Source organism: Eretmochelys imbricata, chromosome 3 (genome assembly GCF_965152235.1).
Source record: "Eretmochelys imbricata isolate rEreImb1 chromosome 3, rEreImb1.hap1, whole genome shotgun sequence".
Taxonomy (NCBI): domain Eukaryota; kingdom Metazoa; phylum Chordata; order Testudines; family Cheloniidae; genus Eretmochelys; species Eretmochelys imbricata.
The window spans coordinates 14,127,760-14,154,238 of NC_135574.1; the positions used below are offsets into that span (position 1 = coordinate 14,127,760).

At 45.9% G+C, this 26,479-nt stretch overlaps 2 protein-coding genes across 9 annotated transcripts in view; one reads left to right on the top strand and one right to left on the bottom strand.

Annotated features, from left to right (window-relative positions):
• Positions 1–9,992: 9,992 nt before the first annotated feature.
• On the bottom strand, positions 9,993–23,896 carry CENPQ (centromere protein Q). Of its 6 annotated transcripts, none has more exons than XR_013345540.1 (10): positions 23,417–23,533; positions 22,318–22,464; positions 20,742–20,796; positions 19,114–19,231; positions 18,557–18,625; positions 16,332–16,461; positions 12,415–12,534; positions 12,097–12,174; positions 11,408–11,589; positions 9,993–10,177 (listed from the first exon to the last, which is right to left on the bottom strand). XR_013345540.1 is itself a non-coding variant. In XM_077812399.1 (10 exons), exons 2-10 carry the CDS (start codon positions 22,459–22,461, stop codon positions 10,169–10,171), a joined length of 837 nt encoding a protein of 278 aa, XP_077668525.1. In that variant the 5' UTR covers positions 22,462–22,464; positions 23,417–23,533; the 3' UTR covers positions 9,993–10,168. The 6 variants fall into 6 exon arrangements, 5 of the variants coding, with proteins under 5 accessions (XP_077668525.1, XP_077668524.1, XP_077668522.1 ...); XM_077812399.1 differs by having other exon boundaries at positions 11,476–11,589; XM_077812398.1 differs by having other exon boundaries at positions 11,434–11,589.
• Positions 23,479–26,479, top strand: part of MMUT (methylmalonyl-CoA mutase) — a 33,984-nt gene continuing 30,983 nt past the window's right edge. Inside the window, exons 1-2 of one of the 3 annotated variants that reach the window (XM_077812393.1) lie at positions 23,479–23,585; positions 24,255–24,648. In XM_077812393.1, coding sequence (XP_077668519.1) covers positions 24,297–24,648 — 352 coding nt within the window. In that variant the 5' untranslated portion in view covers positions 23,479–23,585; positions 24,255–24,296. Of the gene's footprint in view, positions 23,586–23,661; positions 24,649–26,479 lie in introns of those variants that run through there. The other 2 variants (XM_077812394.1, XM_077812392.1) reach the window with 2 other exon arrangements.

The following is a 26,479-nucleotide window of genomic DNA, read 5'->3' on the forward strand; positions in this document are numbered from 1 at the left end:
AGGGATTTCCTTTGTTGATATTCAGCACTGCTCCATAAACCTGCCAGATAATGGAACATGAAGTAGAGATTATAAATTGTTTTGTGCTTTAGAATAAGTTGTACTTTATGCCTTTTCATTTGGTTAAGGTATTTGACCACGTATTGGATATGGAGTCTGAAATTCAAAACGGCATGCCTGACAAACAGCCCTTTGTTTAGCTTCTTGCTAAAGTTTTCAGGCCCTTTGGAACTATGGTGGGAAAGGCAGCTAACAGTCAGAATTGGTTCAAACAGGTTCCACCAGGGGAGCTGCCAGTTTTACCTCAGAACTTTGGTGCACTTGTGCCTATATGAACTCTGAGCACCCGCTGCCTCGTTGCTGTCCATCCTAGAGGCAGCCACAGTACCATTGTATTTGCACAACTACGTGGACTAGAAGATCAGAAGAGCAGCATCTGAAGACAACAGCATTAAGAACTGAGACTGTGCTACCAATCTCTGAACCCCACATTCTTTTCAGAGAAAGGTACAGAGGTCCTGTTGATCGCTCATCCTGCGATGATTGCAGAGCCAGGCATTTCTTTAGCATCAACAGATCCTGTTGATCTCCTACTAAGAAGCAGTTGAGATTCAGGGTCCATCAGTTGGCCATGACAATGGCGTCTTAGCATCTACTGCCTACCACCACCTAGAAATGGTGCAGTATCTGGGATTTTGTTTTAGGTTTATTTGTTTATTGCCAGGGTATCTATTTGGTTGGGCCTGGGTTTTAAACCCAAACTATCAAACCACATCTCACTGTTTCTGTTTTAAATAAAAGCTGTCATCTGTTTACTTTATTCTTTTCTCTTCTTTATCCATTTGCATTATGGGATAGGGAGGTATACTATCTTTCCCTTCTAAGCCCTGGGTGATGGACCCTTATCCAGTATCTAAGATCCTGCTACTTAGCTGCAAGGTATAGCTGGCCTATACCATCCTCATCATAGTTAACGTTGCAGGGTTAACATTAAGAACCAGAGAGACCATTTTGAGGCCTGCCATCTTGGTTGACACACATGAGACTGAACCAAGGACTCCCAGAGCTAAAAGCACAAATTCCAAGAGCTAGAGCTAAAGAATCAGGCTCTCCAACAGATCTGTGTCCTCTGTTGATCAGACACAGAGGGAAGTCCATTAGACACACACTGAGCAGTGGGTTACACCGTCACATTGGTGAATCCACTGCTCTCAGGTACAGGCTTCCTTGATAGTCAGTTGTAGTAGCAAAGAAACTTCTCTTCCTCCCGCCCCCCCCCCCCCGGCTCTGCTTCCATCTTGCCCAACATTCTGATTCCCCAAAGGAGATAGCTCAGAAAAGAGAAGATCAGATCTATTACTTTGTGTGATTTGGGGAAGTTCTGCATTAACATTTTCTCCAGCATCTGCAGTTTCATGGAACAGTTCAGCACCAGCATCTTCCCAAAGCATGTAGCAATGGCCTGAGTGGGAACAGCTAGACATATATAGGTCTTATCCATATGTATCCTTATATGAGGGGAATGCCCAGGCTTGAGACTTCAGCCCTGAGGCTTCTGCTGAGGCTCGGAGGTGGGGGATGGGAGATCAATGGGTCATTTGTTTTCAAGGGTCTGGTGGGTATCTATGGCAAATTGAATGCACTAAACTCAAACCCCTCAAGATAGGAAAACAAATACTAGATATGAAAGAAAATCCAGGAAGTCATAAAGAAACTTTGTCTTTGGACATATCCCACTGAAAAGGGAGTTGCTGAGATGTTTCTGCTGTTAGACTTTTTAAAAGAACAGAGTGAAAGGGATCAAAATGCTCAAGACCAAATAATTACTCATTTGTCTGGATTGTATTCCCATTATGGCTATTTTCCTGGTGTTTAACGTGATCTCCTGATACCTGTTGGATTCTTGATAACAGTTAAGGCTGGAATGGTGTTAAGTATAGCTCAACAAAATCTCATAGAATTGTCAAGTGATCACTATGCTAAAGACCAAGTTTCGTATCTAAGATACCAGGAATTCTAGATTTCTGTTAAAGAAGAGTATGGAGAACTCAGTGATGAAGCTATGAAAGCGCTGCTTCCATTCACTTCAAGTTATATCTACGTTTGGGTTTTCAGCAATGATTTCTGGGAAAATTAAGTACAGAAATGTTTAAACTTGGAAAATGACTTACATCTGCAGCTATCAGAAATTTAGCCAAACATCGTGCAACTATGCAATTTGAGACAAGCCCATTTTTCTCACTAAAATCTTAGACTGTGTCCGGACATGCTAAAAAATTCATAATTTCAAATGAGTTTTAAAAACCCAGATCAGATCACATTATATAATTAAACTGGAATTGAATAAGGTTGCAAAAATCCAAGCTATAGTGTCCCTCTTGAATCTAGTGTCCTGAACTCTAGAATCTTCTGTCCTCAGTTGGTTAAAAAAACAAAACGGTCAGTTGTGGGGAGCCATTAAATTTGAAAATATCTGTAAGAGCCACATTACTAAAAAGTTTGGGAACCACAGGTTTAAAGAAGAAAAATGTTTTTCTTGATAACTGGGAAAACTAAGTTATAGCTCATTGAATATCTGCTCACTGCTAGCTAGATCACAATTTGATTTAGATGGTTGTGGTGGTCACAGAACTTCCTCACATCTTTTATGGTTCAACTGCCATAAAGCCTAATCCTAATGAAAAACATCTAAAAGATTTTTGGACAGTCTTCAATCATGGATATGGTATTTCTGTCTTAGACATCAACTTCTTGATTACTGCAGAGCAGGGAGTGATTCCTCTACACATTCTCATATGAGATGCAGTGCTTGAATTATGGGGGCAAAAGCAGGGGGGCCCTTCACAAATGGGGACAGTCCTGGCTCCTGGAGGCAATGTTGAGCAAAGTGCCAGAGTATCCATTGGCCAGCTCCTAAGCTGGCATCCTCTATGCTGCTGAGCTGAGCTGCAGAAGGACGGTCTTCTTCCCCCTGCACTTACCCTTTGCCCTCCCCTCCCTTCCCCCCCCCCCCCCAACATCTCCCTTGCCTGTTAATTCCCTCCTTTTGCCCTTGCCTCCTGGACATGTAATCGCCCCTCCTGCCCTATCCCTATATCCCCAGTTACCCTCCCAAAACATGCCTTCTGCTGCCTCCCTGACTCATAATTTCTCCTTCAGGGCCCTCTCCTGGAGTGTGCACATTCTTTCTTCCCGCCACTCCCCTTACACCCAATCAGACTTCTGTCTCCACCTCAAACCTGCCTCCCCTGACACCCCCTAGCTCCCCTCCTGCCTCCCCTAGCCCAGCTCCCACCCCCATGACTCCTAGCTCCCCTAGTCCTGCCCCCATCACCTCTTAACTCCCTTACTCCACTTCTCTTCCAATATCCCCTTCACTGCCTCCAGCCCTGCTGCTGCCTGTCCCCATTCCACTCTCACCCCCCCACCCACCCAGACCCCTCTCCTGAATGTGGAGCTTCTAGACTGGCAGAGCTGTGTCTTTGCCCCCCTCATAACATCCCCTGTGATGACAGTTCCCATCCTCCGCCATCTTCCCTCCCATAGCTCCCCAGGGGCCTGACATCCTGTTGTGGTCCAGTCCCCGACCTTGCTTCTCCTCATTCCCCCCCACCACCCCCCCTGCCTGCTGCTGGCCAGGACACCAGGCAGCATCTCTCACTTCCTGCCAGGACCAAGGTGCTTCTCCGGAGTGGGGCACAGGAACCTGGAATCCACCACTGAAGCGCAAGCCCTGGCAGCAGGACCAGCTGTGGTCAGTTCCCTCCCCTTGGAGGGTTGGCCCCAGGGCCCTTGACTGCTCCAGCAGCCCACCCCTCTCCGTGGAGTCCAGACAGTCCCCTCACTGCATCCCCCGTAAGAATGCAGTGCCTTTGAATAAGTCAGAAGGGGGAGCCCATAGAAGTAGTAAGGGAGCCCAGCCCCCTAATCCGCTCCATAAGTCACCATTGATGAAGCGTGGCTTTTACATGCTCAAAGAGAATCTGGCATCAGTACCTGGCGGCAGTTCCCCCCTCCCTGCCTGGTGTTGCTACTGGGGTCAGGTTGCAGGGGCTTCCCCTACCCCACCTGCCAGCCAGGGCTTTAGGCAGCAAATTTGTTCCAAGGTTCCCCCCCCTCCATTGGCAGGGCTGGATTAACTTCTTGTGGGCCTGGCGCCAAACATATTTGTGGCCCCCCCAGGGAAGGATTGTAAAAAGGGGGTGGAGGCAAAAGCACAGTGGGGCAGGAGCTAGGGTTAGTCCCTGGGTCAAGGGAGGGGCAAACTGCAAGCACAGCAGGGCTGGGGGGAAGGGAGAAACAGGATCTCCACCCCCCCACGCCCACATAGAGCGGGTACCTACCTGGTTCTAGCCCATTCTCTTGTCTCTCTCTGCACTGAGCTGCCCCTCCTCTCTTCCAGCCCTCTGGGGTGGGTGTTGGGAGTGGGAGGAGCGGAGGCTAATGCGGTTATTCCTATAACTGGACTTTTAGTTTCCGGTCTGCACTGCTAACTGGACACTCGGGTTCCGTTTTCTACTGGAGTTCTACAGGGCTGCCAGAAAGGCCTGAGACGGGGAGCGGCAAGCAATTATTTTTAAAAGTGAGAGGGCTAAGCCTAAATGGGGGGGCAGGGAGGGAAGAGAAGAGAAGAGAAGAGAAAGAGAGAGAGAGAGTGCAAGTGGTGGGTGGGTTAGGGAGAGGAAGCAGTGGGCAGGGCCATGTCTGCTGTACTGCCCAGGTAGGTTGGCGACTGTGTGGATCAGCTGACACAGTATCCCCAGCCCAGGTGACGTGACAGCCAGGGGTGGATTTAGAGTTGGTGGGGGCCCCCCCCCAGCCCTGTGCTCAGCTTCATTTTCGGGGGCCCTCCTTGTGACCCAGCCAAGAACATTATTTTCATTTACTTGCTATTACTTGGAGGATGAAGAAAAAAAAGAAAGTGAGGTACCTTGATTGTTCATGTAGTCCAACTTATTTTTCCCCACAGACCACTTGAAAAAATCACAGAGGGTCTTGACGGACCACTTAATGAGGGAAAACTAAGTATTTCCAAATATTGTTAAAAAAATGCTGGGGTACTGGATTTACCAGTTGGCTGGGGTCCCTGGGCATGGGCCACATTGCCACTGCCTGAGCACGCCACGCACCTACTCCTCCTCCCAGTGCCTCCTGCATGCTGCAGGACAGCTGATTGCAACAGGTGGGAGGTGCTGGGGGAAAAGGAAGCTGATAGCAGGGTTGCCAGTGGGTGCTCAGCACCCACCTTCCCCCGCTCCCCTCCCCCATGGGTGGTCCAGCCCTGGAGCACCCCTGGAGTCAGCCCTATGGTCATGCTGGTGGGGGGAGTGGCACTATACGTGAAAGAAAGCATAGAGAGTCAAATATGGTAAAAATCTTAAAACGAAACAAACTGTACCACAAAAATCTCAATGGTCGAAATTCCATGCTTGAATAATCAGAGCATAGCAGTAGGAATGTACTGCCAACCACCTGACCAGGATGGTGATGGTAAAATGCTCTGGGAGATGAGAGGCTATTAAAAAAAAAACAAAAAAACACTTAATAAAAAGGGGATTTCAGCTATCCTCATATTGACTGAGTACATGTCACCTCAGGACAGGATACAGCCATAGTGTTTCTAGACACCATATGACTTTTTTGGAGCAACTAGTCCTGGAACCCACAAAGGGAGGACTAAATCAAGAATTGCCTCTAAGTGGGTAATTGTTGCCATATATTTAATTATATTACTCTCCTTGTGAGGGGGGAAAAAAACAACGAAAAGCCCACCCCAGTAGCATTTAACTTCAGAAAGGGAACTACACAAAAATGAGGAAACTAGTTAAATGGAAATTAAAAGGTACAGTCACAAAAGTGAAATGCCTGCAAGCTGCATGGAAACTTTAAAAGCACCATAATAAAGACTCAAATTAAATATATACTCCAAATTAAAAGCATAGTAAGATGACCAAAAAAGTGTGACCATGGCTGTGATGGTTCCTCTCAGGGTGACACCTGGAACTGGGGTACTGCTGAGTCCCCCTGACCCACCAGCCTGGGCTCCCTTTACACTGTACTGCCGTGACAGGCTGCCAAGCCCTCTCCAGGCTGCCAGGCTCTCTCCAGGCTCCAGCCTGCACTTTCACCAGCACACATACAGGTAGGGACACATGCAGACACTCTTAACCAGCTACTGCATAGGAAGGCTCCAGTCAGGATACTTCCCAGCTACTCAGGCATGCACCCCTCTGGAGTGTAAACCCACAATTATACTGTCTTGCATTGCACAAGGAACGGTGCAGCAGAAGCTAATGAACTGTCCCAGATTGAGGTGTCATTAGAGAAGGTTTTGGAACAAATTGGTAAATTAAACAGTAATAAGTCCCCAGCAACAGACAGTATTCACCCAAGAGTTCTGAAGGAACTCAAATCCAAAACTGCAGAACTACTAACTGTGGTATGTATCATTTAAATCAGCTTCTTTACCAGATGCCTGCAGGCTAGCTAATGTGACACTGACTGGTTGGGTAACAGAGACCCCCTTGGGACTGTCACCTGATGTGCTGAGACTACCTCTGAGCCCATTTTCTTTGCCCGTTTGCTAACAGTATGCAGCTAGCAATATTTGTTAAAGTGTAGATGTTTTGGCATTTAGCCACCAATGATATGAGGCAGTGTGCTTTAGTTTCTCCTTCCACACAGCAGCGCAGGCCTGTTATGCTTTTGCTGCTGTACAAGGTTCCAGCCTGTTTACAGGTATAAGCTGAAAAGCAACACGCTTGTGGGACTGTTCTGTCACCATCCCTAGCATGTACAAAAGTTTTCCCCACAAATCAGGTATGTTATACATCTTTAAAGGGTTTACCGTTAGTATTAACCTTTGTCTTGACCCATAGATGAAGTAGCAAAAGACAAGATTTAACAGCAAATCTACGGTGGACAGGCGCTGTTCACACAATTTAGCTTGTTCAGTGTCTATTGCATTGCCCCAATTCCTTTGTGTACCATGGTAGGGGTTTAGACAGTGTCTTTTTGGAGGAGGCTCTCAATTCAGGCACGTCTTTGAGGCTTTGGCAAAGAAAGGGTGCACTGCAGCCATGCCTGCCCTCAGCCCCTCCCTCTGTAAATTTCTTTTGGTTGGACTCCATGCCTTTGTGAAGCTTCCCAAATGCAAAGTTTTTCTTCCCCCAGCCTTGAAGAGACAGTGTTATCTTTTACAAGGGTAGTAGGAATAACATTCTTTAATGGAGTGCTTCGGTTTGGTAAAATCCCCCTGGTTACCCCACTCTGATCCCAACAGGTCAGCTGGGTGGACACTCTCCTCCAGGAGATCTGACCCCCAGTCTTTCCTTAAAACTGGATCCACAGGTGAGAGGTCTGGCATTTCAGATGCAGATTCTGCACACTCCTCCTGGTGGAAAGCCTCCCTACAAAAGGTGGGCAGGCCCTCCTGACCCCCCCCCACACACACACACACCTTCTGTCTGGACTTCCCTTCTGGGGGACACAGTGGCTGCCTCAGAGGGGAGCCCAGAGAGGGAAGGTGACCCTGATCCAGCTGTAGGCTATGAGTTATGACAGACCCTTCACGGTCCAGCAAAATCCACAACCCCTTTCACTTGGGTTGGGCTTGCTTCCAGCTACAGAGTCCTTGGGATCTGTTCCCACTACAGCAGTCACCAGGACCCCAACTTCCATCTCTGGGGTGCATGTCTGTGCACGCTGGGGCAGGACCTGTCCCCTGCTGACCTGCAACTTCCTGGCAGTCAGCAGCTGGGAAGGCCTCCCTGTTACAAGGTGAAAAGTTCTCCTCCCCCAGGGAGATGATCATGGGACAGGAGCTAGCTCTATCCAGCCGCTCCCGCAGGGACTTGCCTTGTAAGGACTGGGCTTACAGGAACTGGTTACAACCATCCCTGCTGCTACCACTGAGCAATTAAAGAGACACTTTTACCCTCCTCTCTAGGGCTTTCAGCACGAGATTCCTTCTTGCTGCTAACAAACCCTGAGAGATTCTGCCACATCAAAAAAAAAAATCATTCCCCAGTAGAAATGGTGCAAAATTGTGTGCTACTGCTGCAACAGTCAGTTCAGCCTGCAAATCACCAGTTTCCATGTGTACCTTAGCTAAAGGTGCAAGGACTTGGTAACCTCCCACCTATTCTAATTCTGCCATTTTCTCTGGTAACAAACCCTTCTCATGGATCAGGTCCCTCCTGACCACAGGAATTTCTGCACCTGTATCTCTCCATCCTTGGAGCACTTCGCCATTAAGTTTAACAGCATACATATGTTCACTGCTTGGTTGTGTAAAAGCAAGCTTTACAAATCCTGTGTGGAAAGAGGAAGTAGCATGGGATACCCCTGTGCTCTGAAAAGCAGCAGCTTCACGTGTTACCTGTTGCTTGTTTCCACTCAGCCAAGGACATTTATTGCTCAGTGGACGTACAATGATAGCACCTTTCGGGCTCCTCTGCTTGTACAGGAGATCTGGGATGAGTAACAGGGGAATGGGGAGGTGAATGCCCAGCCTCCTTTCCCCCCTGGGTAAAAATGGTGATTCTGCTTTCCACCAACCCTGTACCCCCCTCTGCCAATGGTTTATGTTTAATTGCAGCTTGTGACTGCTCGTAAGAGTCTACAAACTCAGCCAATCCACCCACTGCCATCACCTTGTTGTCCCACAAATACTGTTTACATCACTGCACATATTCAGGAATTGTTCCTGAGTAACCAAATCACACATTCCTTCAAAGTTTGTAATGCCTTCCCCCCCTCACACACACTAATCTAACAAATCTCTCATTTTATTTACATAAGAGGGGATCTGGATTGAGTAATGTGGCTTAAGACTCCTGAATTTAAGCCTTTAGGTTTGAGGTGTAATCTGATATGGTTTTAAAACCAGTTCTTTAAATTTACCATAGTTTGAAGTATCATCAACTGGCATCTTATTGATTATGTCTAGAGCTCTCCTAGTCAATTTTGCTACCAATATAGTCATTTTTTGACCTTCAGGAATTGCATGGAGGGTACACAGTCTCAAAGGTGATGAAATATTTGGCAATATCCCTGGATTCATAATACTGTGGACATCATTCCCATTCATGGATTTTTGTGAAGTGGAGCCAGCTACTGAAGAGCTTGGTCTCTTCCACTCCATAACAGTCAGTTCATGCTTCTGGGCCTCAATTTCTCTCTTAACTCCAGAGCTAGCTGCCTCTTTCTTTCTCCTGCTGAGCATCTTGCTGTGCTAGCCTCTGAGACTGAAGCCCAGTGTCTGAACTCCAGGGCTAACCTCTGGGTTTCCACGGCTCTATTGTGAGCAGCTTTCTCCCTGGCTGCCTCTGCTTCTTTGAGCTTCATTTGAAACTCACAGTCCTTTGCCTTCTGCTGTCAGTCTGGCCAGCTCTTGTTTTGTAGCTGCCTCACTGGTAGTCATTTTCCTGCTTTCTTGTGCTAATGTCCTTTACCCGAATCAAAACAGAAAAACTAGTAACCACTTGGTCTGTTCTCTAGCCACCTCACTTAAAATCACTACCAATGTCTCAAAGCAATCAGCTGTGCACAGATCCTGCTTGACTACACCACTGACAGGTTGGGTCACAGGGATGGTCACCTGATGTACTGAGACTACCTCTGAGCCAGTTTTTTCTGCCAGTTTGGGCCTCCAGAACCCCGCCTTGAGCCAGACAGCCAGTCTGCTCCAACACAGGCCCAAGGTCTGAACCATGTGCCCCAAACCTGTAGACTTAACTGAAAACAGCTCAAGACTTGCTCCTGTCTCTAGAACCCAGACATCCAGGTCCCAATGGGATCCAAACCACAAATAAATCCATTTTACTCTATAAAGCTTATAGAGGGTAAACTCAAATTGTCTACCTTCTATATCACAGAGAGATATGCACAGCTGTTTGCTCCCCAGGTATTACTTACTCTGGATTAACAAACAAAAGTATAACAACTAGGATTTAAGTGGTTCCAAGTAATGACAGACAGAACAAAGCAAGTAACCACAGCAAAACATGCTAATCTAAGCCGAATACATTTAAGAAACTGATTACAGAGATGTTCCATAAGCTTCTTTCACAGAGTGGGCTCCTTCCTAGTCTGGGTCCAGCAATCACTTACACCCCTGTAGTTACTGTCCTTTGTTCCAGTTTCTTTCAGGGTGGAGAGGACATCTTTAAGCCAGCTGAAGAGAAAAGGAGAGGCACTTTGTCATTGTGATAAATGAGGGGGGTAGCTCCCTTTTATGGACACCTAGCCAGTTAGTAGCTATAGAATCCTCCTTAGCAGATGTACCCTAATTGCCTTAACTGTAAAGGGTTAAGAGAAGCTTAACCTGAGTTGGCACCTGACCAGGGGAACCAATAGGGAGGCTGTACCCTTTCAAATTGGAAAAACTGCTGGGGGTGGAATTCTTTACCCCTCGGGCTAGAGAGAGGGGAAGGCAGCAACAAGTTTTAAGCCACGTATGGGAAATCATCAGCATCATACCTAGAAACTCCTCATTTGGAACCCCAGATATGTAAGTAGCACAGGAAAAGTTAAGACATTAAAATGTGCATTTCCTTCCAGGTTCTGACCTCTCTTGTATGCATTTGTTAGTTTGTTTTCCTTTTCCAAAACTAAAGGTTTCCTGGGAATTAATGAAATAAGAGGTGAGTACAGAACTCTGAGACTTGCACCATAAACTTTTCTTATCCCTGCCCATTTCCCAGGATAAACCTAGGCCCTACCTAACCAGATGCAAGTGCCTTTGTTATGCAGTGGACTAAGAGTGTAAGGAATACTGTCCAGCTGATCAAATGAAATGTTGATTCTTTAACTTCAGGTTCCCACATAGGTGTTTTGATTTACATTTAAAGACAGACCTAATTTTGCTTGAAAAAAGGAGTATTTATTGTGGCTTAGTAACTATTCTTTAAATAAAATATCTATTACATCATTCAACTTCAAATAGGATTTTATTTTCTCTTTAGAGTGAATGTTGAGTCCATAGAAGGACTAAATTCATATCTCTGATATGACAGACCTAATAATGAAACAATCCTAGTCTTCCAAAAGACAAGAAAAGAAACCCAGCCCTTTCAATGCAATATTAAAGCTAGTGGAATCTCCCTCTAGTCAGTCAGTTCTCTGAACCACAAAAAAAAATGTTTGAAAATGGAAAATATCAGCCATAACCCAGTTTATTAATAGACAATATATACACTATTTAAAAGTGGTCCTTCTGTGGATGAGCTAGGTTCTACATGTCTGCTCTTTACGCAAGTGAAAAAGCAGCATGTCACTAATGTCCCACTAGGCAACAATCAGTATATTGTGCCAACACCTAGCTGATAAAAGATTGACTAATAGACACTTGGTGATTGCAGAAGGCAAGTCTTTAGAAGCAAAAAAATTGTCACAGGATCAACACCTGCTGGACCATGAAATAAAGCCTGCCTCAGCATAACTTTGTGTATGCATTCCTCAAAGGGAGTCCACCTTCTCATAGGCCTGTTCAAGGAGGGTCAACATGTTCTTCATCTCAGCTGAGTGCTGGATGGTGCTTAGGTCCTTCAGAATACCTTTCTGGTCTTGGATTTTCAGAATCTCCTCCTGAGAAGGAAGAAAGGAAGGAAAATGGAGAATGCGTGAGAGAAATACAAGACCTAACCATTTCACTTAGGGCACGTCTACAGGGAGCAACACTGCGCACTATGAGAGTGTGTTTTAGAAATCACACACCTCCCTCTCTTCCCACCCGTTGCGCATTGCTGCTATGTGTAGACAAGCCATTAAGAGTCCAGGAGAAATTCCATCCAATAAGACTTTATTTCCAGTGCAGTCCCAACTGTCTACAAGGTGACATGAGGGTAGTGATCCTTAACACTTGGATGGAAATATCTCACAAGGGACCATTTAATAAACTTCTCTCTGGGATCAGGGATAGGCAGACAGTTCTTATTCAGAGTATTTTACAGACTATTCAAACGCAAACACATTGCTCTGCCCAGGAGAGGGGAAATGCTAACAATTCCCGCTAGAAAGGGCAGTATGGCTTCTGTTGTCTCCTCCTCATTGGCTGGGAGGTCTCTGAAAACGTGGTGCCCTGTCCCTGCTCACCTGCAGAGTGGGTGCTGTCAGACTGTGCTTTGGGAGTTCTGGAAGGCTGAGGACTCCTGTACCATTTTTCTGGAACACCTAGAGAAGCAAGAAAAATGTGATCACAGATGCAAACAGATTCTTTATGTGCCACCATCCTCCTACTTTCTTAATCCTGAAAGACAGAAATCCCTGATGTTTAGAAATCCTTGAAAATGCACACTCCTAATCCCAGGTGTGTCTCTCCTACACAAGGCCCTCTGCTGACGGATCATATACTGGTTGGTTCCAGAAATATGCCCTCCTGGGATCAATGCAGCAAATCTTGTTATAAGATACCTTCTTAGCCTTGTCCTCAGCTTCCTCCAACTGGTTCCTGAGACTCTGGATTTTGTCCTGCAGGCTCTGAATATTCTCATCTGTGTTCTCAGCAGTCTGCACAGCTGTTGTTATTTCTTCCTGGGTTAAAATGGAAAGAATAGAACAAATACATTTAAAAACGGTTTATATGCAAAACATTGTGCTAGAGTCCCACCCAAACGGTCCTATCTTTAACTTCCCTGACAAACACGGATGCTCAAGAAAGAACACGAAATCAACAGAATTAAAGGATTGAAGTCTTTTCTATCACCTGACAGCATTTGTATGAAGCAACGAAAGAGCTCTATTACGACTTGGTCGTTGATCTTTGTCTGTGAACAAGAAGCTTGGATTCAGTTCCAGCATGGAATTAAGAATCCAGTCCCACCTTCTCCCAACCCCACAGCTGCGCTTCTGTTAGACACAGTTTGACTAGATGAGCCAAATAAGCCAGATAAGCTCCTGTTAAAATACCATGATGACAGCCACCTTATGCATCTACATGAACTCTTGCAGGGGAATCAGAGAGGAAGACAAATGCTCTGAGAAGTTGAAAATGATATTGTAAACAATATTTATGTAATAGAATGTCAGGTTCTATGCAGAGATGTTGAGTTCTTTTACTGACTCAATGACAGACCAGGTGGCTCCTATTCTCTCCAATTCAGAAGGTTATTTCTGCCTCCAAAAGACACTCAAAGAGGAAAATCCCTCTGAACAGCCAGCTCAGGGTTATGTTTGATGTTGCCACTTAAGTAAACCATAAGAACAAAACACTGGAAAGGGGAAGTTTGAAGCAGATGAAGTGTGAGAGGCACAGGCATGGACTGTCACCTGCTTACGCTGTAGTTTTTGGTAGGTTTCAGAGTAACAGCCGTGTTAGTCTGTATTCGCAAAAAGAAAAGGAGTACTTATGGCACCTTAGAGACTAACCAATTTATTTGAGCATAAGCTTTCGTGAGCTACAGCTCACTTCATCGGATGCATACTGTGGAAACTGCAGAAGACATTATATACACACAGACCATGAAACAATACCTCCTCCCACCCCACTCTCCTGCTGGTAATAGCTTATCTAAAGTGATCACTCTCCTTACAACGTGTATGATAATCAAGTTGGGCCATTTCCAGCACAAATCCAGGTTCTCACCCTCCGCCCCCCCCCACACAAACTCACTCTCCTGCTGGTAATAGCCCATCCAAAGTGACCACTCTCTTTACAATGTGTATGATAACCTGGATTTGTGCTGGAAATGGCCCACCTTGATTATCATACACATTGTAAAGAGAGTGGTCACTTTGGATGGGCTATTACCAGCAGGAGAGTGAGTTTGTGTGTGGGGGGGCGGAGGGTGAGAAAACCTGGATTTGTGCTGGAAATGGCCCACCTTGATTTTCTCACCCCCCCCCCCTTTTTCCAAAAAACACACACACATAAACTCACTCACCAGCAGGAGTGAGTTTGTGGGGGACGGCGGAGGGTGAGAAAACCTGGATTTGTGCTGGAAATGGCCCAACTTGATTATCATACACATTGTAAGGAGAGTGATCACTTTAGATAAGCTATTACCAGCAGGAGAGTGGGGTGGGAGGAGGTATTGTTTCATGGTCTGTGTGTATATAATGTCTTCTGCAGTTTCCACAGTATGCATCCGATGAAGTGAGCTGTAGCTCACGAAAGCTCATGCTCAAATAAATTGGTTAGTCTCTAAGGTGCCACAAGTACTCCTTTTCTTTTTGCTGTAATTTTTCTTGTCCTTCCCAGAACATGCCATATTGGATTTCTTCCATAACATAAGAAAGGATGCCTCTTGTTCCCTGCTACCCACAGGCAAGAACAGCGGAGGCAGAAATCCAATAGAAACAAGACGTGGATAACAAAATATTGTTTCAGCATCTTCAGTACTTCCTCGTCTGCCAGCAAGTTTGGTGGGATTTTGTTTTAAAACTGAACACAATGATTCTTCATGGTAGGTGGCACTTCCTGATTAACTTTCCATCAAGCACAGAGCCCTGCCTCCTTCCTGCTCTGTGGCAGATGAGCTAAAGACAGTGATTTGCTTGTCTGTGGAAGTGTCAAATTGGATATAGATTGTTCCCTGTAGCATTAGAATATGGAATGATAATCCACAGCCATTTTTCGACTTAGTCTAAGAAACAAAGAGGAAGCAGGAACAGATTTTAAGGTCACCAGTTTGAGTCATAGTGGTCATTTGTGCTATCTTACTCACCACCACTATGGAGTTTCACGGGGAGAGGGGCGACACTATACAACACACTATAAATTCTGTCGCCTCCTCATTACACCGTCCACTGCATCTCAGCCTCCAGAGTAACCACAGCACGAAATCTCACTGTCTAATAGAATGCTTGTGTGAAGACCTTGAAAGGATGAGGGATCTGGGTTACTAATCAGTTAGATTAGTGATCACCACTACAGAATCCAATTATGTGCCAAATTTACACCCCCACCCCAGCAAGAAACAGGCAATGTGGTTACTTGTAAGTTTGCGTTATCCCAGACTACCATAACAAGGGGAACTGTACATCAGAGATCTGCTCAAATATTACTACCTAACCACAGAAATGTAGGGCTGGAAAGGAGGTCATTCAGTCCATCCCCTGTGCTGAGGCAAGACCAACTATGCCTAGACCATCCCTGACAGGTGTGTGTCCAACTTGTTCTTAAAAACCTCCAATGATGGGGATTCCAGACCTTCTGTTGGAAGTCTATTCTAGTGCTTAACTACACTTAGTTAGAAAGTCTTTCTTAATAGCTAACTTAAATCTCCCTTGCTGCAGATTAAACCAATTAGTTCTTGTTCTATCTTCAGTGGACATGGAGAACAACTGATCACTATCCTCTTCAAAACAGCCATTAACATATTTGAAGACTTATGTCCTCCTGTCAGCCTTCTTTTCTCAAAACTAATCACATCCAGTTATTTTAACCTTTCCTGATAGGTCAGGTTTTCTAAACCTTTTATCATTTTTGCTCTGAACTGTCCCCAGTTTGTCCACATCTTTCCTGAAGTGTGGCACCCACAACTGGACACAGTACTCCAACTGAGCCCTCACTAGTGCCGAGTAGAGCAGGACAACTACCTCCCATGTCTTACAAACAACATTCTGTGATAGGGTATATCAGGCCCTTTGAGGCTCCCTGCTGGAAGCCTTAGGATCCTAACCATACCCCACCACAGGAAAAGGAGCACTGAAAGCCATGTCCTCCAAGCTATAATTTCAACAGGCCCAGAGATGAGGTGAAGACTTTTAGTTCTGAGTCTTATCCCCTTCTTGGGGGCTAAGGCCACTTCCCGAGTGGCTGATGGGGGGACCTAACCCTACCCACTACTCCAGGTCCCATCTACTAGTAACCCTCTCAAAAAAGGAAATTAGGTTGATTTAGCATGATTTGTTCTTTACAAATCCATGCTGGCTATTCTTTATAACCATAGTATCATATAGATGCTTACAAACTGACTGTTTAATAATTTGTTTCCGTATCTTTCCAGGTATGGAAGTTAGGCTGACTGGTCTAGAATTCCCTGTGTCGTCTTTGTTCCCCTTTGTACTGTGATGCACATCAGAAATTTTTTTTTAAACAAAGTGCCTGATAAAAGAGGTGAATAAGACCAGGATTGAGTGAACCTGGACTGAATTTCCTCCTCATCCCAGGAGACTGTAATCTCTCCAGTGCACAGTTGGGATCCTTCAATGCAGCAGTGTGAAGTGAAGCTCAGGAATGAGAGAACATGCACACCTGAAGTTCCCCTCCCACCCCTAGAGTAAATGGTCCTTCCATTGAAAGGCTAGAATCTATTGGGGAGCAGAACAAGGATTTATACTTTTTTTATTCCTATCCCATACCCCCTTTGCCCCCATGTCTCCCTTACCTGCAGTAGTGCCGCAGCCTCTTCATTGAATGAGAGATTCTCTTTCTCTGCCACCTTAAGACTCGGCACATTTTTCAGGTTGCTTAGCTTCCCAACAGGCACCTTCAGGGTCCTGTAACGTCTCAGAAGCCTTGATTATATATATATATAAAAAAGCATCATGTGTTTGTTCCTTAAAAATAAGGTAACCCACTAAAGACCTGTATAGGGAGACGACATGTTCATCACATACCAATCCCAGAGCTTCTCTCACTCAAGTAAAGGGCCCAAAGTGTTTAAGAAAGAAAAAAGGGAGAGTGGGCTGAAATTCTCTTTCAAGAGTGGTGTGGGTTTAGATGCCTGAGCACAGAACTAGGAGCCAGCAACTCTAGAAGTCTTATCTTGGCTATGACGGTGTTGTCTGCTGTGGTCTCACTTAATCCCTCTGGCTCAGTTTGGCATCCGTAAGGTTAAGTAGGTTAGTACTATTCTCAGGTCTTTAAGATTAATTAAATTTTTGTGAAGTGCTGTGGAAGTGCTTAGTGTTATTATTTATAGAACCCTGCAAATTTGTGGATATCTGCTTTATATCCATGGATGCAGTTGTGGTGTTTACCATCTTTGCAGACTGGATGCGGATCCAAATGTTTGTATCCGCTGCAGGGCTCTCAGTGAGATAGGGCGCTGATGCGGATACATATAAAAGGTGGAGTGCGGATAGGATACAAGCTAATTATTGCGGATGCTGATCGGGTGTGGATGGAAATTTTTGCATCTGTGAAGGGCTCTAATTATTTAAACCAATGAAGATCAGTTTTGACATGTGAATTGATTTTTCACTGAGGATTCTGATGCTTAAAACAAGTATTCGTAATGGTTCATCCTTTAGTTTTGCTAATTCTTTGTACCTTTGCTCAGTCATCTTTTTACCATCTACTAAAGCCAAGACTCTTTTTTTGAGGGGGGAGAAGGGGAAAGAGAGAGGAGAAGGAGCTGGAATTGCTCATAAATGTCCTTATCTTTTTAAGGCTGGATTATCGTAAGTCTTTACTGCAGTAATGTCTAATTATAAAAGTTCAGGATGGAACTCATACCCAGTGCTACAGCCCATATGCTTACAAGCACTGACCTATGTCAATAAATTATTCCCATCATAAAATATGTACATTGCAAGTTAATGTTGTATTTACTGAGACGCAAAGAACTAAATAGCCTTGGATTTAAGACAAACATTATAACCCCTTTCAGTTACTGGAGGTCAGAATCAATATCCTATTTAATTGTTCTTGATATAATATAAAGGTACTAGGAGCTAGGGTTATGTTGTGGCTATGCTCCTGGATATGAAACTTACTTCTAAGTACTATCTGTGCTGTTCTGATGGTTTCACCATTTAAAATAAAACTAACTAAATGCTTATGTGCAGCACTTCCTGTTTCCCAATTTGGACCCATTCATTTGAGTAACTTTATACAGTGTTCTGTGCCTTTGTTAAAGATACTACATAGACATGTCAGAGCAAGAGCTTTATACCTGTTTTCAGAAGTGGCCATTAATTTTGGAGGTGCCTTGATTTTTGGATGCCCAGTGTGAAATAGCTTGGTCTGATGCTGAGCTCCCACAACTCTCCCTGAAGTTAATCAGAGCTGCGAACACTCAGCATCTCCAGAAATCAGGTGATGGTGTCTCAAGTTGGTCCATCAAGTCTGGTATTGGCCTCTGGCAGTAGCCAGTAATCGCCACTTCAAAGGAAGACAAATCTTTCACAGTATAACTGGCTATCTGAGCAATGAAGTACAAGAAGGCTTCACTTTATGCCCAACACGAGATTACCCTTCTCCACGCATGCTATTAGTGGTCACAGCTCTTAATAACCTGAGCGAGGGGTTTGTTTTTTTTTAAACCGCTGATGTCACAAAATGATCGTGGCTCTGAATTGCCAAATTCAATATCTCACTTTCTAATACAGTTCTAGAGCATATAGTTCATTCCAGCAGCTCTCAGGAATGCTGTCTGAGTGCCTGTTGCCTATATAAGGTGGTTAAAGGGAGGCTCTGCCACTTTGAACAAATCTTGTTCATCCACTTCAGCAAATATGCTCTTGAGATTTCCCTTTCTTGATCATACAGCAGCTTCCCTCTGATAGATTTCCTGAAGGTGACAGCTCCCGGGAGTGAAGGAACATTTCTAGGTATACATTACAAAGTCACTGAGAGCCCTTAGGTCTCTTCCATACCACTCATTACCTTTCCTTCAGGAGGTTGAGGTGCTTTTGAATGTCATCTTTTTCTTGTATTGATTTACTTAGAATGGATCTAGAAGGAAAAAGCAAAACGTTAATTTCTCCCACAGAACCTATATATATATATGGAACTTCCTGGAATGGGATTATATGATCAGCAATGTCACACAAGACATGACTATCTAGCAGAGCTTCCATGAAATAATATTGCTGAACTGCAAATATAGCCAGTTATGTTGTCAGTTTACCTGGGTATGTCTATTTTTCCCCACTATCTATTAAATGTCTCAAAGCCTCTTTCTACCCCAGGCTGAGAACACCTTCCAAATCTCATCTCATGCTTTCTAAATGAAGAGTTCCAGTACCAGATGGACCTGGTGTCATGTGCTACAGTGTTTTGAATTCTCAAGAACTGATTAGTTGCTCGGACACTTTCAGAATGATTTTTTTACTAGCTATTACATTAAACCTCCTAATTACTTGAGGAAACAATGAGATTCCTGGTCTTATGTGGTTGAAGCCTTGGCTGAGGGATGAGATGCGGTGGTGCTTGATACTTGCAATATTACTGAATCCATCATGCCTCCCAGGTGGTCGATGCTACTGGCTGGGAGTGGCTGCCATGCTGCTATTTTGCCAGGGGCCAACTTCACCTTTTTTGTGCCCCGAGAACCTGTTTCTGTTGGTATCAGAAAGACAGAGAGAAGGAGAAACAGTCAAGATGTGACCTATCGGACTTGGATAGAAAACTTTATGGTAAATCAGTTACTTCTCTGACCCCCAAATGACTGAGCTATCAACTCAAGAGCAGATTTTCTGCCCCAAAGAAACAGCATCTCAGACCCCTGTCCACACTGTCAGTAGTAGTTATTTCTAAAGCACTGACAGTATGTTTGGTGATGTAAAACACACAGAAGATATGTGGTCCCTGCCCTAAGAAGCTTTCATTCTATTATGATTTCCTCCCAACATAATTGATAAAACTGGTGAAAGGATTGAGAAGTAAGCCCCTAAGAAGCTATTTTAGCTACTGGTCCGTAACACATCCTCCTCCCCAGTGACACTTGAGCTAGTGACATTAGGCACTAATATATGACTGACTCAGGTTTCATTTCCAGCCCTGATTTCTAAACTGATGGATGCAGCAGAGGTTGGAAGTGCTGCAGAGATGGCATGTTCTATTTGAGAAGGAGAAGGGAATGTTTTCTGTCACTTAGCAGTGACTTCTCCAGACTGATTAAGGAGCAGTTTTAAAGGTTCTAAAAGGAATAGATTTAGATGGTAAACTCATGAGTAAGGCTACAATTTATTCACAGGTATTTTTAGTAAAAGTAATGGACAAGTCACGGGCAATAAACAAAAATTCACTGCCCGTGACTTGTCCATGACATATACTAAAAATACCAGTGACTAGATATTGGGGGGAGGGGAGAGCAGGGGAAGAGTGCTACTTGGGGGGGAAGGGGGTACCTGGGGCCAGTGGCTCCAAGTGCCAGGGGCCACGGAACGTGGATGCTCCGGTGGCCAGGGACCGCTGCCTAGGGCTGCAGACTGCAGTTGCTCCAGCTGGCCACCTGCCCGGGGGCCACGGCCGCTGGAGCAGTGGCTGATGTAGCTGTCCCCGGGGCCGCTCAAGCAGTGGGTGGTGTGGCTGTCCCAGGGCCACCTGAGCAGGTAGCCCTGGGGCCAGTCACACTGGCAACTGCAGAAGTGATAGAGGTTGCAGAAAGTCACAGAATCCGTGACTTCCACAACCTGTGTGACAGACATGGAGCCCTACTCATGAGGGCAGGGACCTTGTCTACTTCTTTGTATATTAAGTACCATGTACACAATAATCCAGTAGCCATCAAGGGATCAGGAGCAAGTTAAAATGAGGACCCTTGTGGTCCTGATAGACACACACAGGCCCCACCACAAGCACGCAACAGAAAAGAAACATACTATTTGGAAGTAAAATAATATATTTTAATAAGAAATAGAAATGCATCTTGGCTAAGATTATACAGAGGCTAATTTATTTTTTGTCAGGCACAGAAAAAAAAAAGGAGGCCTATTTGTAATCCTATTTTGATAAAACTTATGAGTTATTTCCTGTTCTCAGTGTTGCTTCAGAGTATGGATTTATGGGCAAAGCACTAAAATATTGATGGGATACAGACATGTACAGAAAATAAGGAAATTTGTACCTTCTGGGGACTGCTCCCTCTGTCGCTTCTCTCTCTTCTTGGCTGGCTGTGTGACCTGGTAAAAAGGAAAATTTACACCAGAGAAAGAAATGTGTCAAGGCCATCTTTGACTTTACGACGTTTGACTTACGATTAACGGCACTTACGATGCTTCTGAAGTGACACCCTGATTGACTTATGACAAGTGGTTTTGACTTTTCGATGCTCGGTTCCGCAATGGAGTGGATTGCAGTTCCGAGTTATGACGCTTCGACTGACGACACAATTTTCAGGAACCAATTGTGTCGTAAGTCCGAGGACTGCCTGTAAATGTTTTCTGGTGTATGGGACCATCCACTTGCTACCAAGGACCCACTTGGTAGTAAGAGCTATGGAGGCATTTGCTTACATGACAATGGCCTTTTGCCATTGGTCGCCTCTCCTGTAGTAAAGGCTTGTTTTCTGGTTTGTGCAGCCATAGTCATAGAGCACACATTCTCAAATAAGAGCACATCTCTCACAAGTTCTGCAGGCTTCTTTCAGTCTTAAACAGGAGGAAGCAACTTATAACCAGACCTCTTTAACTCTCACATTACAGAAGCAAGTCTGCAGATGAGAAAATGTAGGGACTTATTTCTCCTAATCTCTTTTCAACAGCTTTTTGGGACCGTGATGCTCATAAGGCTGATTGTGACAAGGAACATCTTTCAGATAGAAAGCTGTCTGTGTCAATCTTGTGCCCTGAAGACCATGAGCCAGAAGTGATCCACTTTCTCCAAGAAATTACTGAGCTAAGATTTTATTGCTCTAATCACCTACTCCAGGGATGGCCAACCTGAGCCTGAGAAGGAGCCAGAATTTACCAATGTACATTGCCAAAGAGCCACAATAATACATCAGCAGCCCCCCATCTACTCCTCAGTGCCTGCTGGCAGCCCCCAACAATCAGCACCTACTCGCCCACCGCAATCAGCTGTTTCACGTGCACAGGAGGCTAACGGGGGGGGGGGGGGGAGGAGTGAAGGCATGGCAGGCTCAGGGTACGGGGCAGGAGCCTTGGGGGAAGGGGTGGAGTGGGGGCAGGGCTTGGGGTAGAGCAGAAGGTTGAGCAGTGAGCGCCCCCCAACACATTGGAAAGTTAGCATCTCTAGTTCCAGCTCCGGAATCAGTGCCTAGGTAAGGAGTCGCATATTAACCTCTGAAGAGCTGCAGGCGGCTTTGGAGCCACAGGTTGGCCACCCCGATGTAGTCACTAATGAGTTCTAGAATACATCCCTTTAATAGATGAATGGCCAGTTCTGTTTTGTTAAGCTATGGGACTACACTGCCCCCTCCTGGCCAATCACATAAAATTCAGATAGCTACTTCCTCCAGGCCCTGAGGATTTTTTCATGTCTTTTCCAGTCAGTCTGTGTGTTGCAGAGAGAAGAGGTGCATGCTTATCTTGAACAGAGTGGATATTTGCTCAAGTTAAGCAAATATTCAAAGAAAAGCTCTCCTCCACACACACACACACATTAGTAGACGGATGGCATAGTCTCTCTTCCCACTTGAATAATTTAATTTCTTTGGGCTGATTAGTCTGAAATGTAATGACCTCTTTCTCTTGTCCCCGTTTTTTTCCTCCATCTGCTTTTTTGCTGGAAGGTTCTGGGTGCTGCTGTGACTTGCTCCTCTTTTGTGCCGCTCCTTCTCTGACAGACTTCCCTGCCTTAGGGGGATGAGCACAGTGATGTTTCATGACCTTTAAAGCAGTGGGGAGAGAAGTAGAGGTCAACAGAGACAGAGATTTATAATCTATAAAGAAGTGCAAAACACACATCTATTGAACAGGAAGTCTATGTTGAATACAGCATAACCTTTTGTGTATTTGAGTGCATCGCTCCCTTGGTAAATGTCTCCAGTTGCTGCCTAATGTAGAAGCCATTGGATATTCTACATGTGCCCACAGCCACCCTTGCCCCCATAACTCCCCAGACCCATTAGCCAACATTTGTTTGTTATGTGATCATAAACACTAATGTCATGCATGTTACAAAGACTATTTACATTACATCCTCCTCCTACCGCTTCTCCTAGGCGGCTCCTACTGTGACCCGGGGCTGATGCCACTTTGCCACGGCTTCTGGCCGCAACCGTCGTGACACGGGAGTCAATGTCATGATGCTGAGTCTTGTGGCAGTGACTGTCGTGACATGATGGACAATGAGATCCTTGCAGGGGGGACTCTCATGACTTCACAGAGACCATGTCACTGCCCTTTTTCGCAGCAGCTACTGTCATGACATAGAGATTATGTTCTTGCAGCGGTGACAGTCATGGCCTGGGAGAAGGCACCGGGCTGGGTCTCCTGGCAGTGACTGTCATGACATAAGGGACTGTCGTGACAGTAGGTAGGACTAATCTGAGTAATTGGGGCCCCCTTTGGGTGGGCTGAGATATGGCCATAAACATACGGTTTATGACTGGAAGGGGGATCCCTGACGCTATAAAAGACTACATCCCCCAGCATGCACCGCCACCCCTGGCCATAGAACGTTTACTCCAGTGGGCACACTGCATGCCGGGAGATGTAGTCTCGGCCACCTTAACGCCCCTTCTCACCTCACGGCTACCTGATGCTGTCGCGTTGACCAACTGCCCCCCCGAAAAAAAAGTCCCATCGCGCGGCCCGTCACGGCCCCTCCGAGACTCACCACTCCTCCTCAACGACCCCAGAGCCAGACCAGGTGCCCGTCGGAACGCCGCCGAGCCGTTAGAGACAGCGTTCCCGCGCTGTAGCGCGCATGCGCACACCGAGGCCAAGCCTGCGCACTCGGGGTGGTTTGGGGCTGACGGGCAGCAGGAGCAGGCCGGGGGTTGGGGGTAAGGGCATGTCCCGACCGTGACGCCACCGGGGAGCGGGCCCCGGCCGTTAAATCCCCTCCCCCACCCCCCTTTCCTTCCGCCCCGGCGGCTTGGCAGCCTCTTGTGGGCCCCCGGCCGCTGCATAACACCCCGCGACCTCCCCACGGCTGTTGTCAGCCCCCCCGGGCTGCTCGCGAGGCCCTTCGCTTTAATTCCGGGAGTCCCCTCCCCAGCTGCGCCTGCCCCAGGCCCGCTAACGCACCCCAGCCCTGTCTGCCACGGCCGCGCCCGGCCGGCTCCTGTTCGCTTTGGGATCCGCCGTCAGGCCTGTCACACACCCCCCGCGCCTTTTCCGCACTGCTGCCGGCTGCTGCGGGACCTGCAGCTGCGCGCCGGATTTTCCTTCCCAAGGGCCGGGCTCTGCGCTTGTCTCTACTGAATTCCCTCCAGCTGGTTTCGGGGCTGGGGGGCGTTCGTTTTACTCCCTGTATAGTTGTTCTGAGGTCGAGTGTTCCTTTGCCAGTGGTTAAAGCCGGGGAGGGGTTTCCATCCTTTGTTTCTGGCCGTGACTCGCTGTGGGAATTTAGGCAAGCCACTGAACCGCTGTGTGACTCAGCTTCCCCCCACCTGAGCTCTTCCCATGAAAGACAATATGGCAATGCACAGTATTTATTTATATACTTTCAGTTTCCTCAGCTTTTCTCACGTTGGTGGCCCACACAGCGAGACATGTTGAGGGCCAAGGATGGGCTTCTGCGCCTCTGGCCACACCACTCCAGGATCATGTGGCGCTCCCTACACCGGCAACCTCTGCATCCAGAGTGGGCTGCTATGGCTAAAAAGCAGCTGAAGGGCAAAAATCCAGAGGAATTGATATGGCACACCCCAGAAGGAATTGCCATCAAGCCTTTATACTCCAGAAGGGACACAGAAAACGTTCCTGAGGAGCTGCCAGGAGTGAAGCCTTTCACTCGGGGACCTTATCCCACTATGTATACTTACAGGCCATGGACTATCCGCCAATATGCTGGTTTCAGCACAGTGGAGGAGAGCAACAAGTTCTACAAGGACAACATCAAGGGTAAAGCTAATATTAACCTTTCTATCTCTGCCTGCATAAAGGCGGCAGCTGGGCTGCGTTCCAGGTTAAGCCTAGCAAGGATAGTGCAGAGATCCTGGAACAACTTAGTCTTGTGTCATAGCCCTATAGGGGACAAATTTGCTGTGGAAAACCTGCTAATTTTTTTTGTCAGTTTTAGTTAAACTTTAATATTCATCCTGGCACTCTAGATTTAACTATTATACAGTGCATTTTAAATATATTTACATAAGGGATTTAAATACTGTTTTAAAAGTTAACCATTTAAACAATTAAAAATTTTTTGTTTAAACGGTTAGCCGATATGGCTGGGGCTAACGGTTAAGGCGGTTAACCGGTAAGACTAATGCTTATCGGTTAATATTTTACATCCCTAACTTACACTTTAGGAATATCCGGCGGCTTAGCTCAGAGCATAGTAGGCAACCCAGTTTCCCAGAGATGACATTTTCAGGTTTTTGAGAGCAGATTTCCCAATATTTCTTCAAAGTGTTAAATTTCCTAACCAATCTCTTCTATACAATGAAATAATATTCTGTTATAACAGTCTGGATGTCAGAAGTAATTCAGCCACTGTTGAAATGAGCCACCTGTGCTCATTCTACTACATCTGTTTTCTTGCCCGCAATACAGCCCAAAATTTTTTTGAGGAGAGGGGCAGTATAATTTTAGCAGTCAAAACAATAGTGAAAGTCCCATTAACTAAAAAGTTCCAAATACAGAGTATTTGTTTCACAACTTGCTCTTCAGAAAGGCTTTTTTGTGTAAATGTTGTCCTCAAACCATAGTTTTATCACGGAGCAAGAATGTTACAAATATATTTTTATACAAGTGTTTAAGTGGGAGTCTGACCTAGTGGTTGGCAAATGAATTTGTAGTCAGGGTTTTTGGTATTCCTGTTTCTGCCGTTGTCGTGTCACACATTTTCTTCAGTAAGTGGGTATATTAATACTTAACCATCTAACAGGAATGTTTAATCTTGCGTAATTATTTGGAAATACTCAGTGAAAAGTTCTGTATAATTGCACTGCATGGAGGTGGAGTGATGATACTTTCTATCTATCCACAATCCCAGAATTGCTGGATGTTTCTGCAAACATGATCAACAGTGTGTCACATTTCTATCATTAGGCTTCAGAGATAACATCCCCCTTAGATGAATTGGGGGCAGTTCATATCTCTATGAAAACTTAATGTTGAATCTCCTACACAAAGTGCAAGTACAGGAGGAAAAGGAATCCTCCTCTAAACTTAGTGCTTTGACATGGAGAGGTTATATACCCACGTCACTGCCGCTAGTACAGTTCATGGGTTTTAGCAGCAGCTGGTAAGTGGAGAGTGTAAGATTTTGGATACAAATAGCAGTTTATATACTGGCCGCTCCATGATACTGCCTCTGTAACACCATTAAATTCCCCATTCATAAATTCTGTGGCCAGAAGAGACCACTGCCATCATCTAGTCCAGGGGTTGGCAAACTTTTTGGCCTGAGGGCCACATTGGGTTTCCAGAATTGTATGGAGGGCTGGATAGGGGAGGCTGTGTCTCCCTAAACAGCCAGGTGTGGCCCGGCCCCTGCCTCCTATCAGACCCCCCTCCCCCCCCCCGCTTCTTGCCCCCTGACAGCTCCCCCGGGACTCCTGCCCCATCTAACCTCCCTGTCCCCTGATGCCCTCCCCCCCCCCCCGGGACTCCTGCCCCATTCACTGCCCCCTGCTCTCTGTCCCCTGACCAGCCCCGGACCACCCACCCCTGACTGCCCCCTGATGCCCCATCCAAGCCCCCCCCTCCGTTCCTGACTGCCCACCCGGGA

Coding starts and splice junctions, on each gene's coding strand:
- CENPQ (XM_077812398.1), bottom strand. CDS start 22,461: ATGAAACATCACTGTGCTCATCCCCCTAAGGCAGGGAAGTCTGTCAGA. Junction 19,232..20,741: donor GAGGGAGCAGTCCCCAGAAG/GTACAAATTTCC, acceptor TGATACCAACAG/AAACAGGTTCTCGGGGCACA. Junction 12,535..16,331: donor AGGCTGCGGCACTACTGCAG/GTAAGGGAGACA, acceptor ATTTTAACCCAG/GAAGAAATAACAACAGCTGT.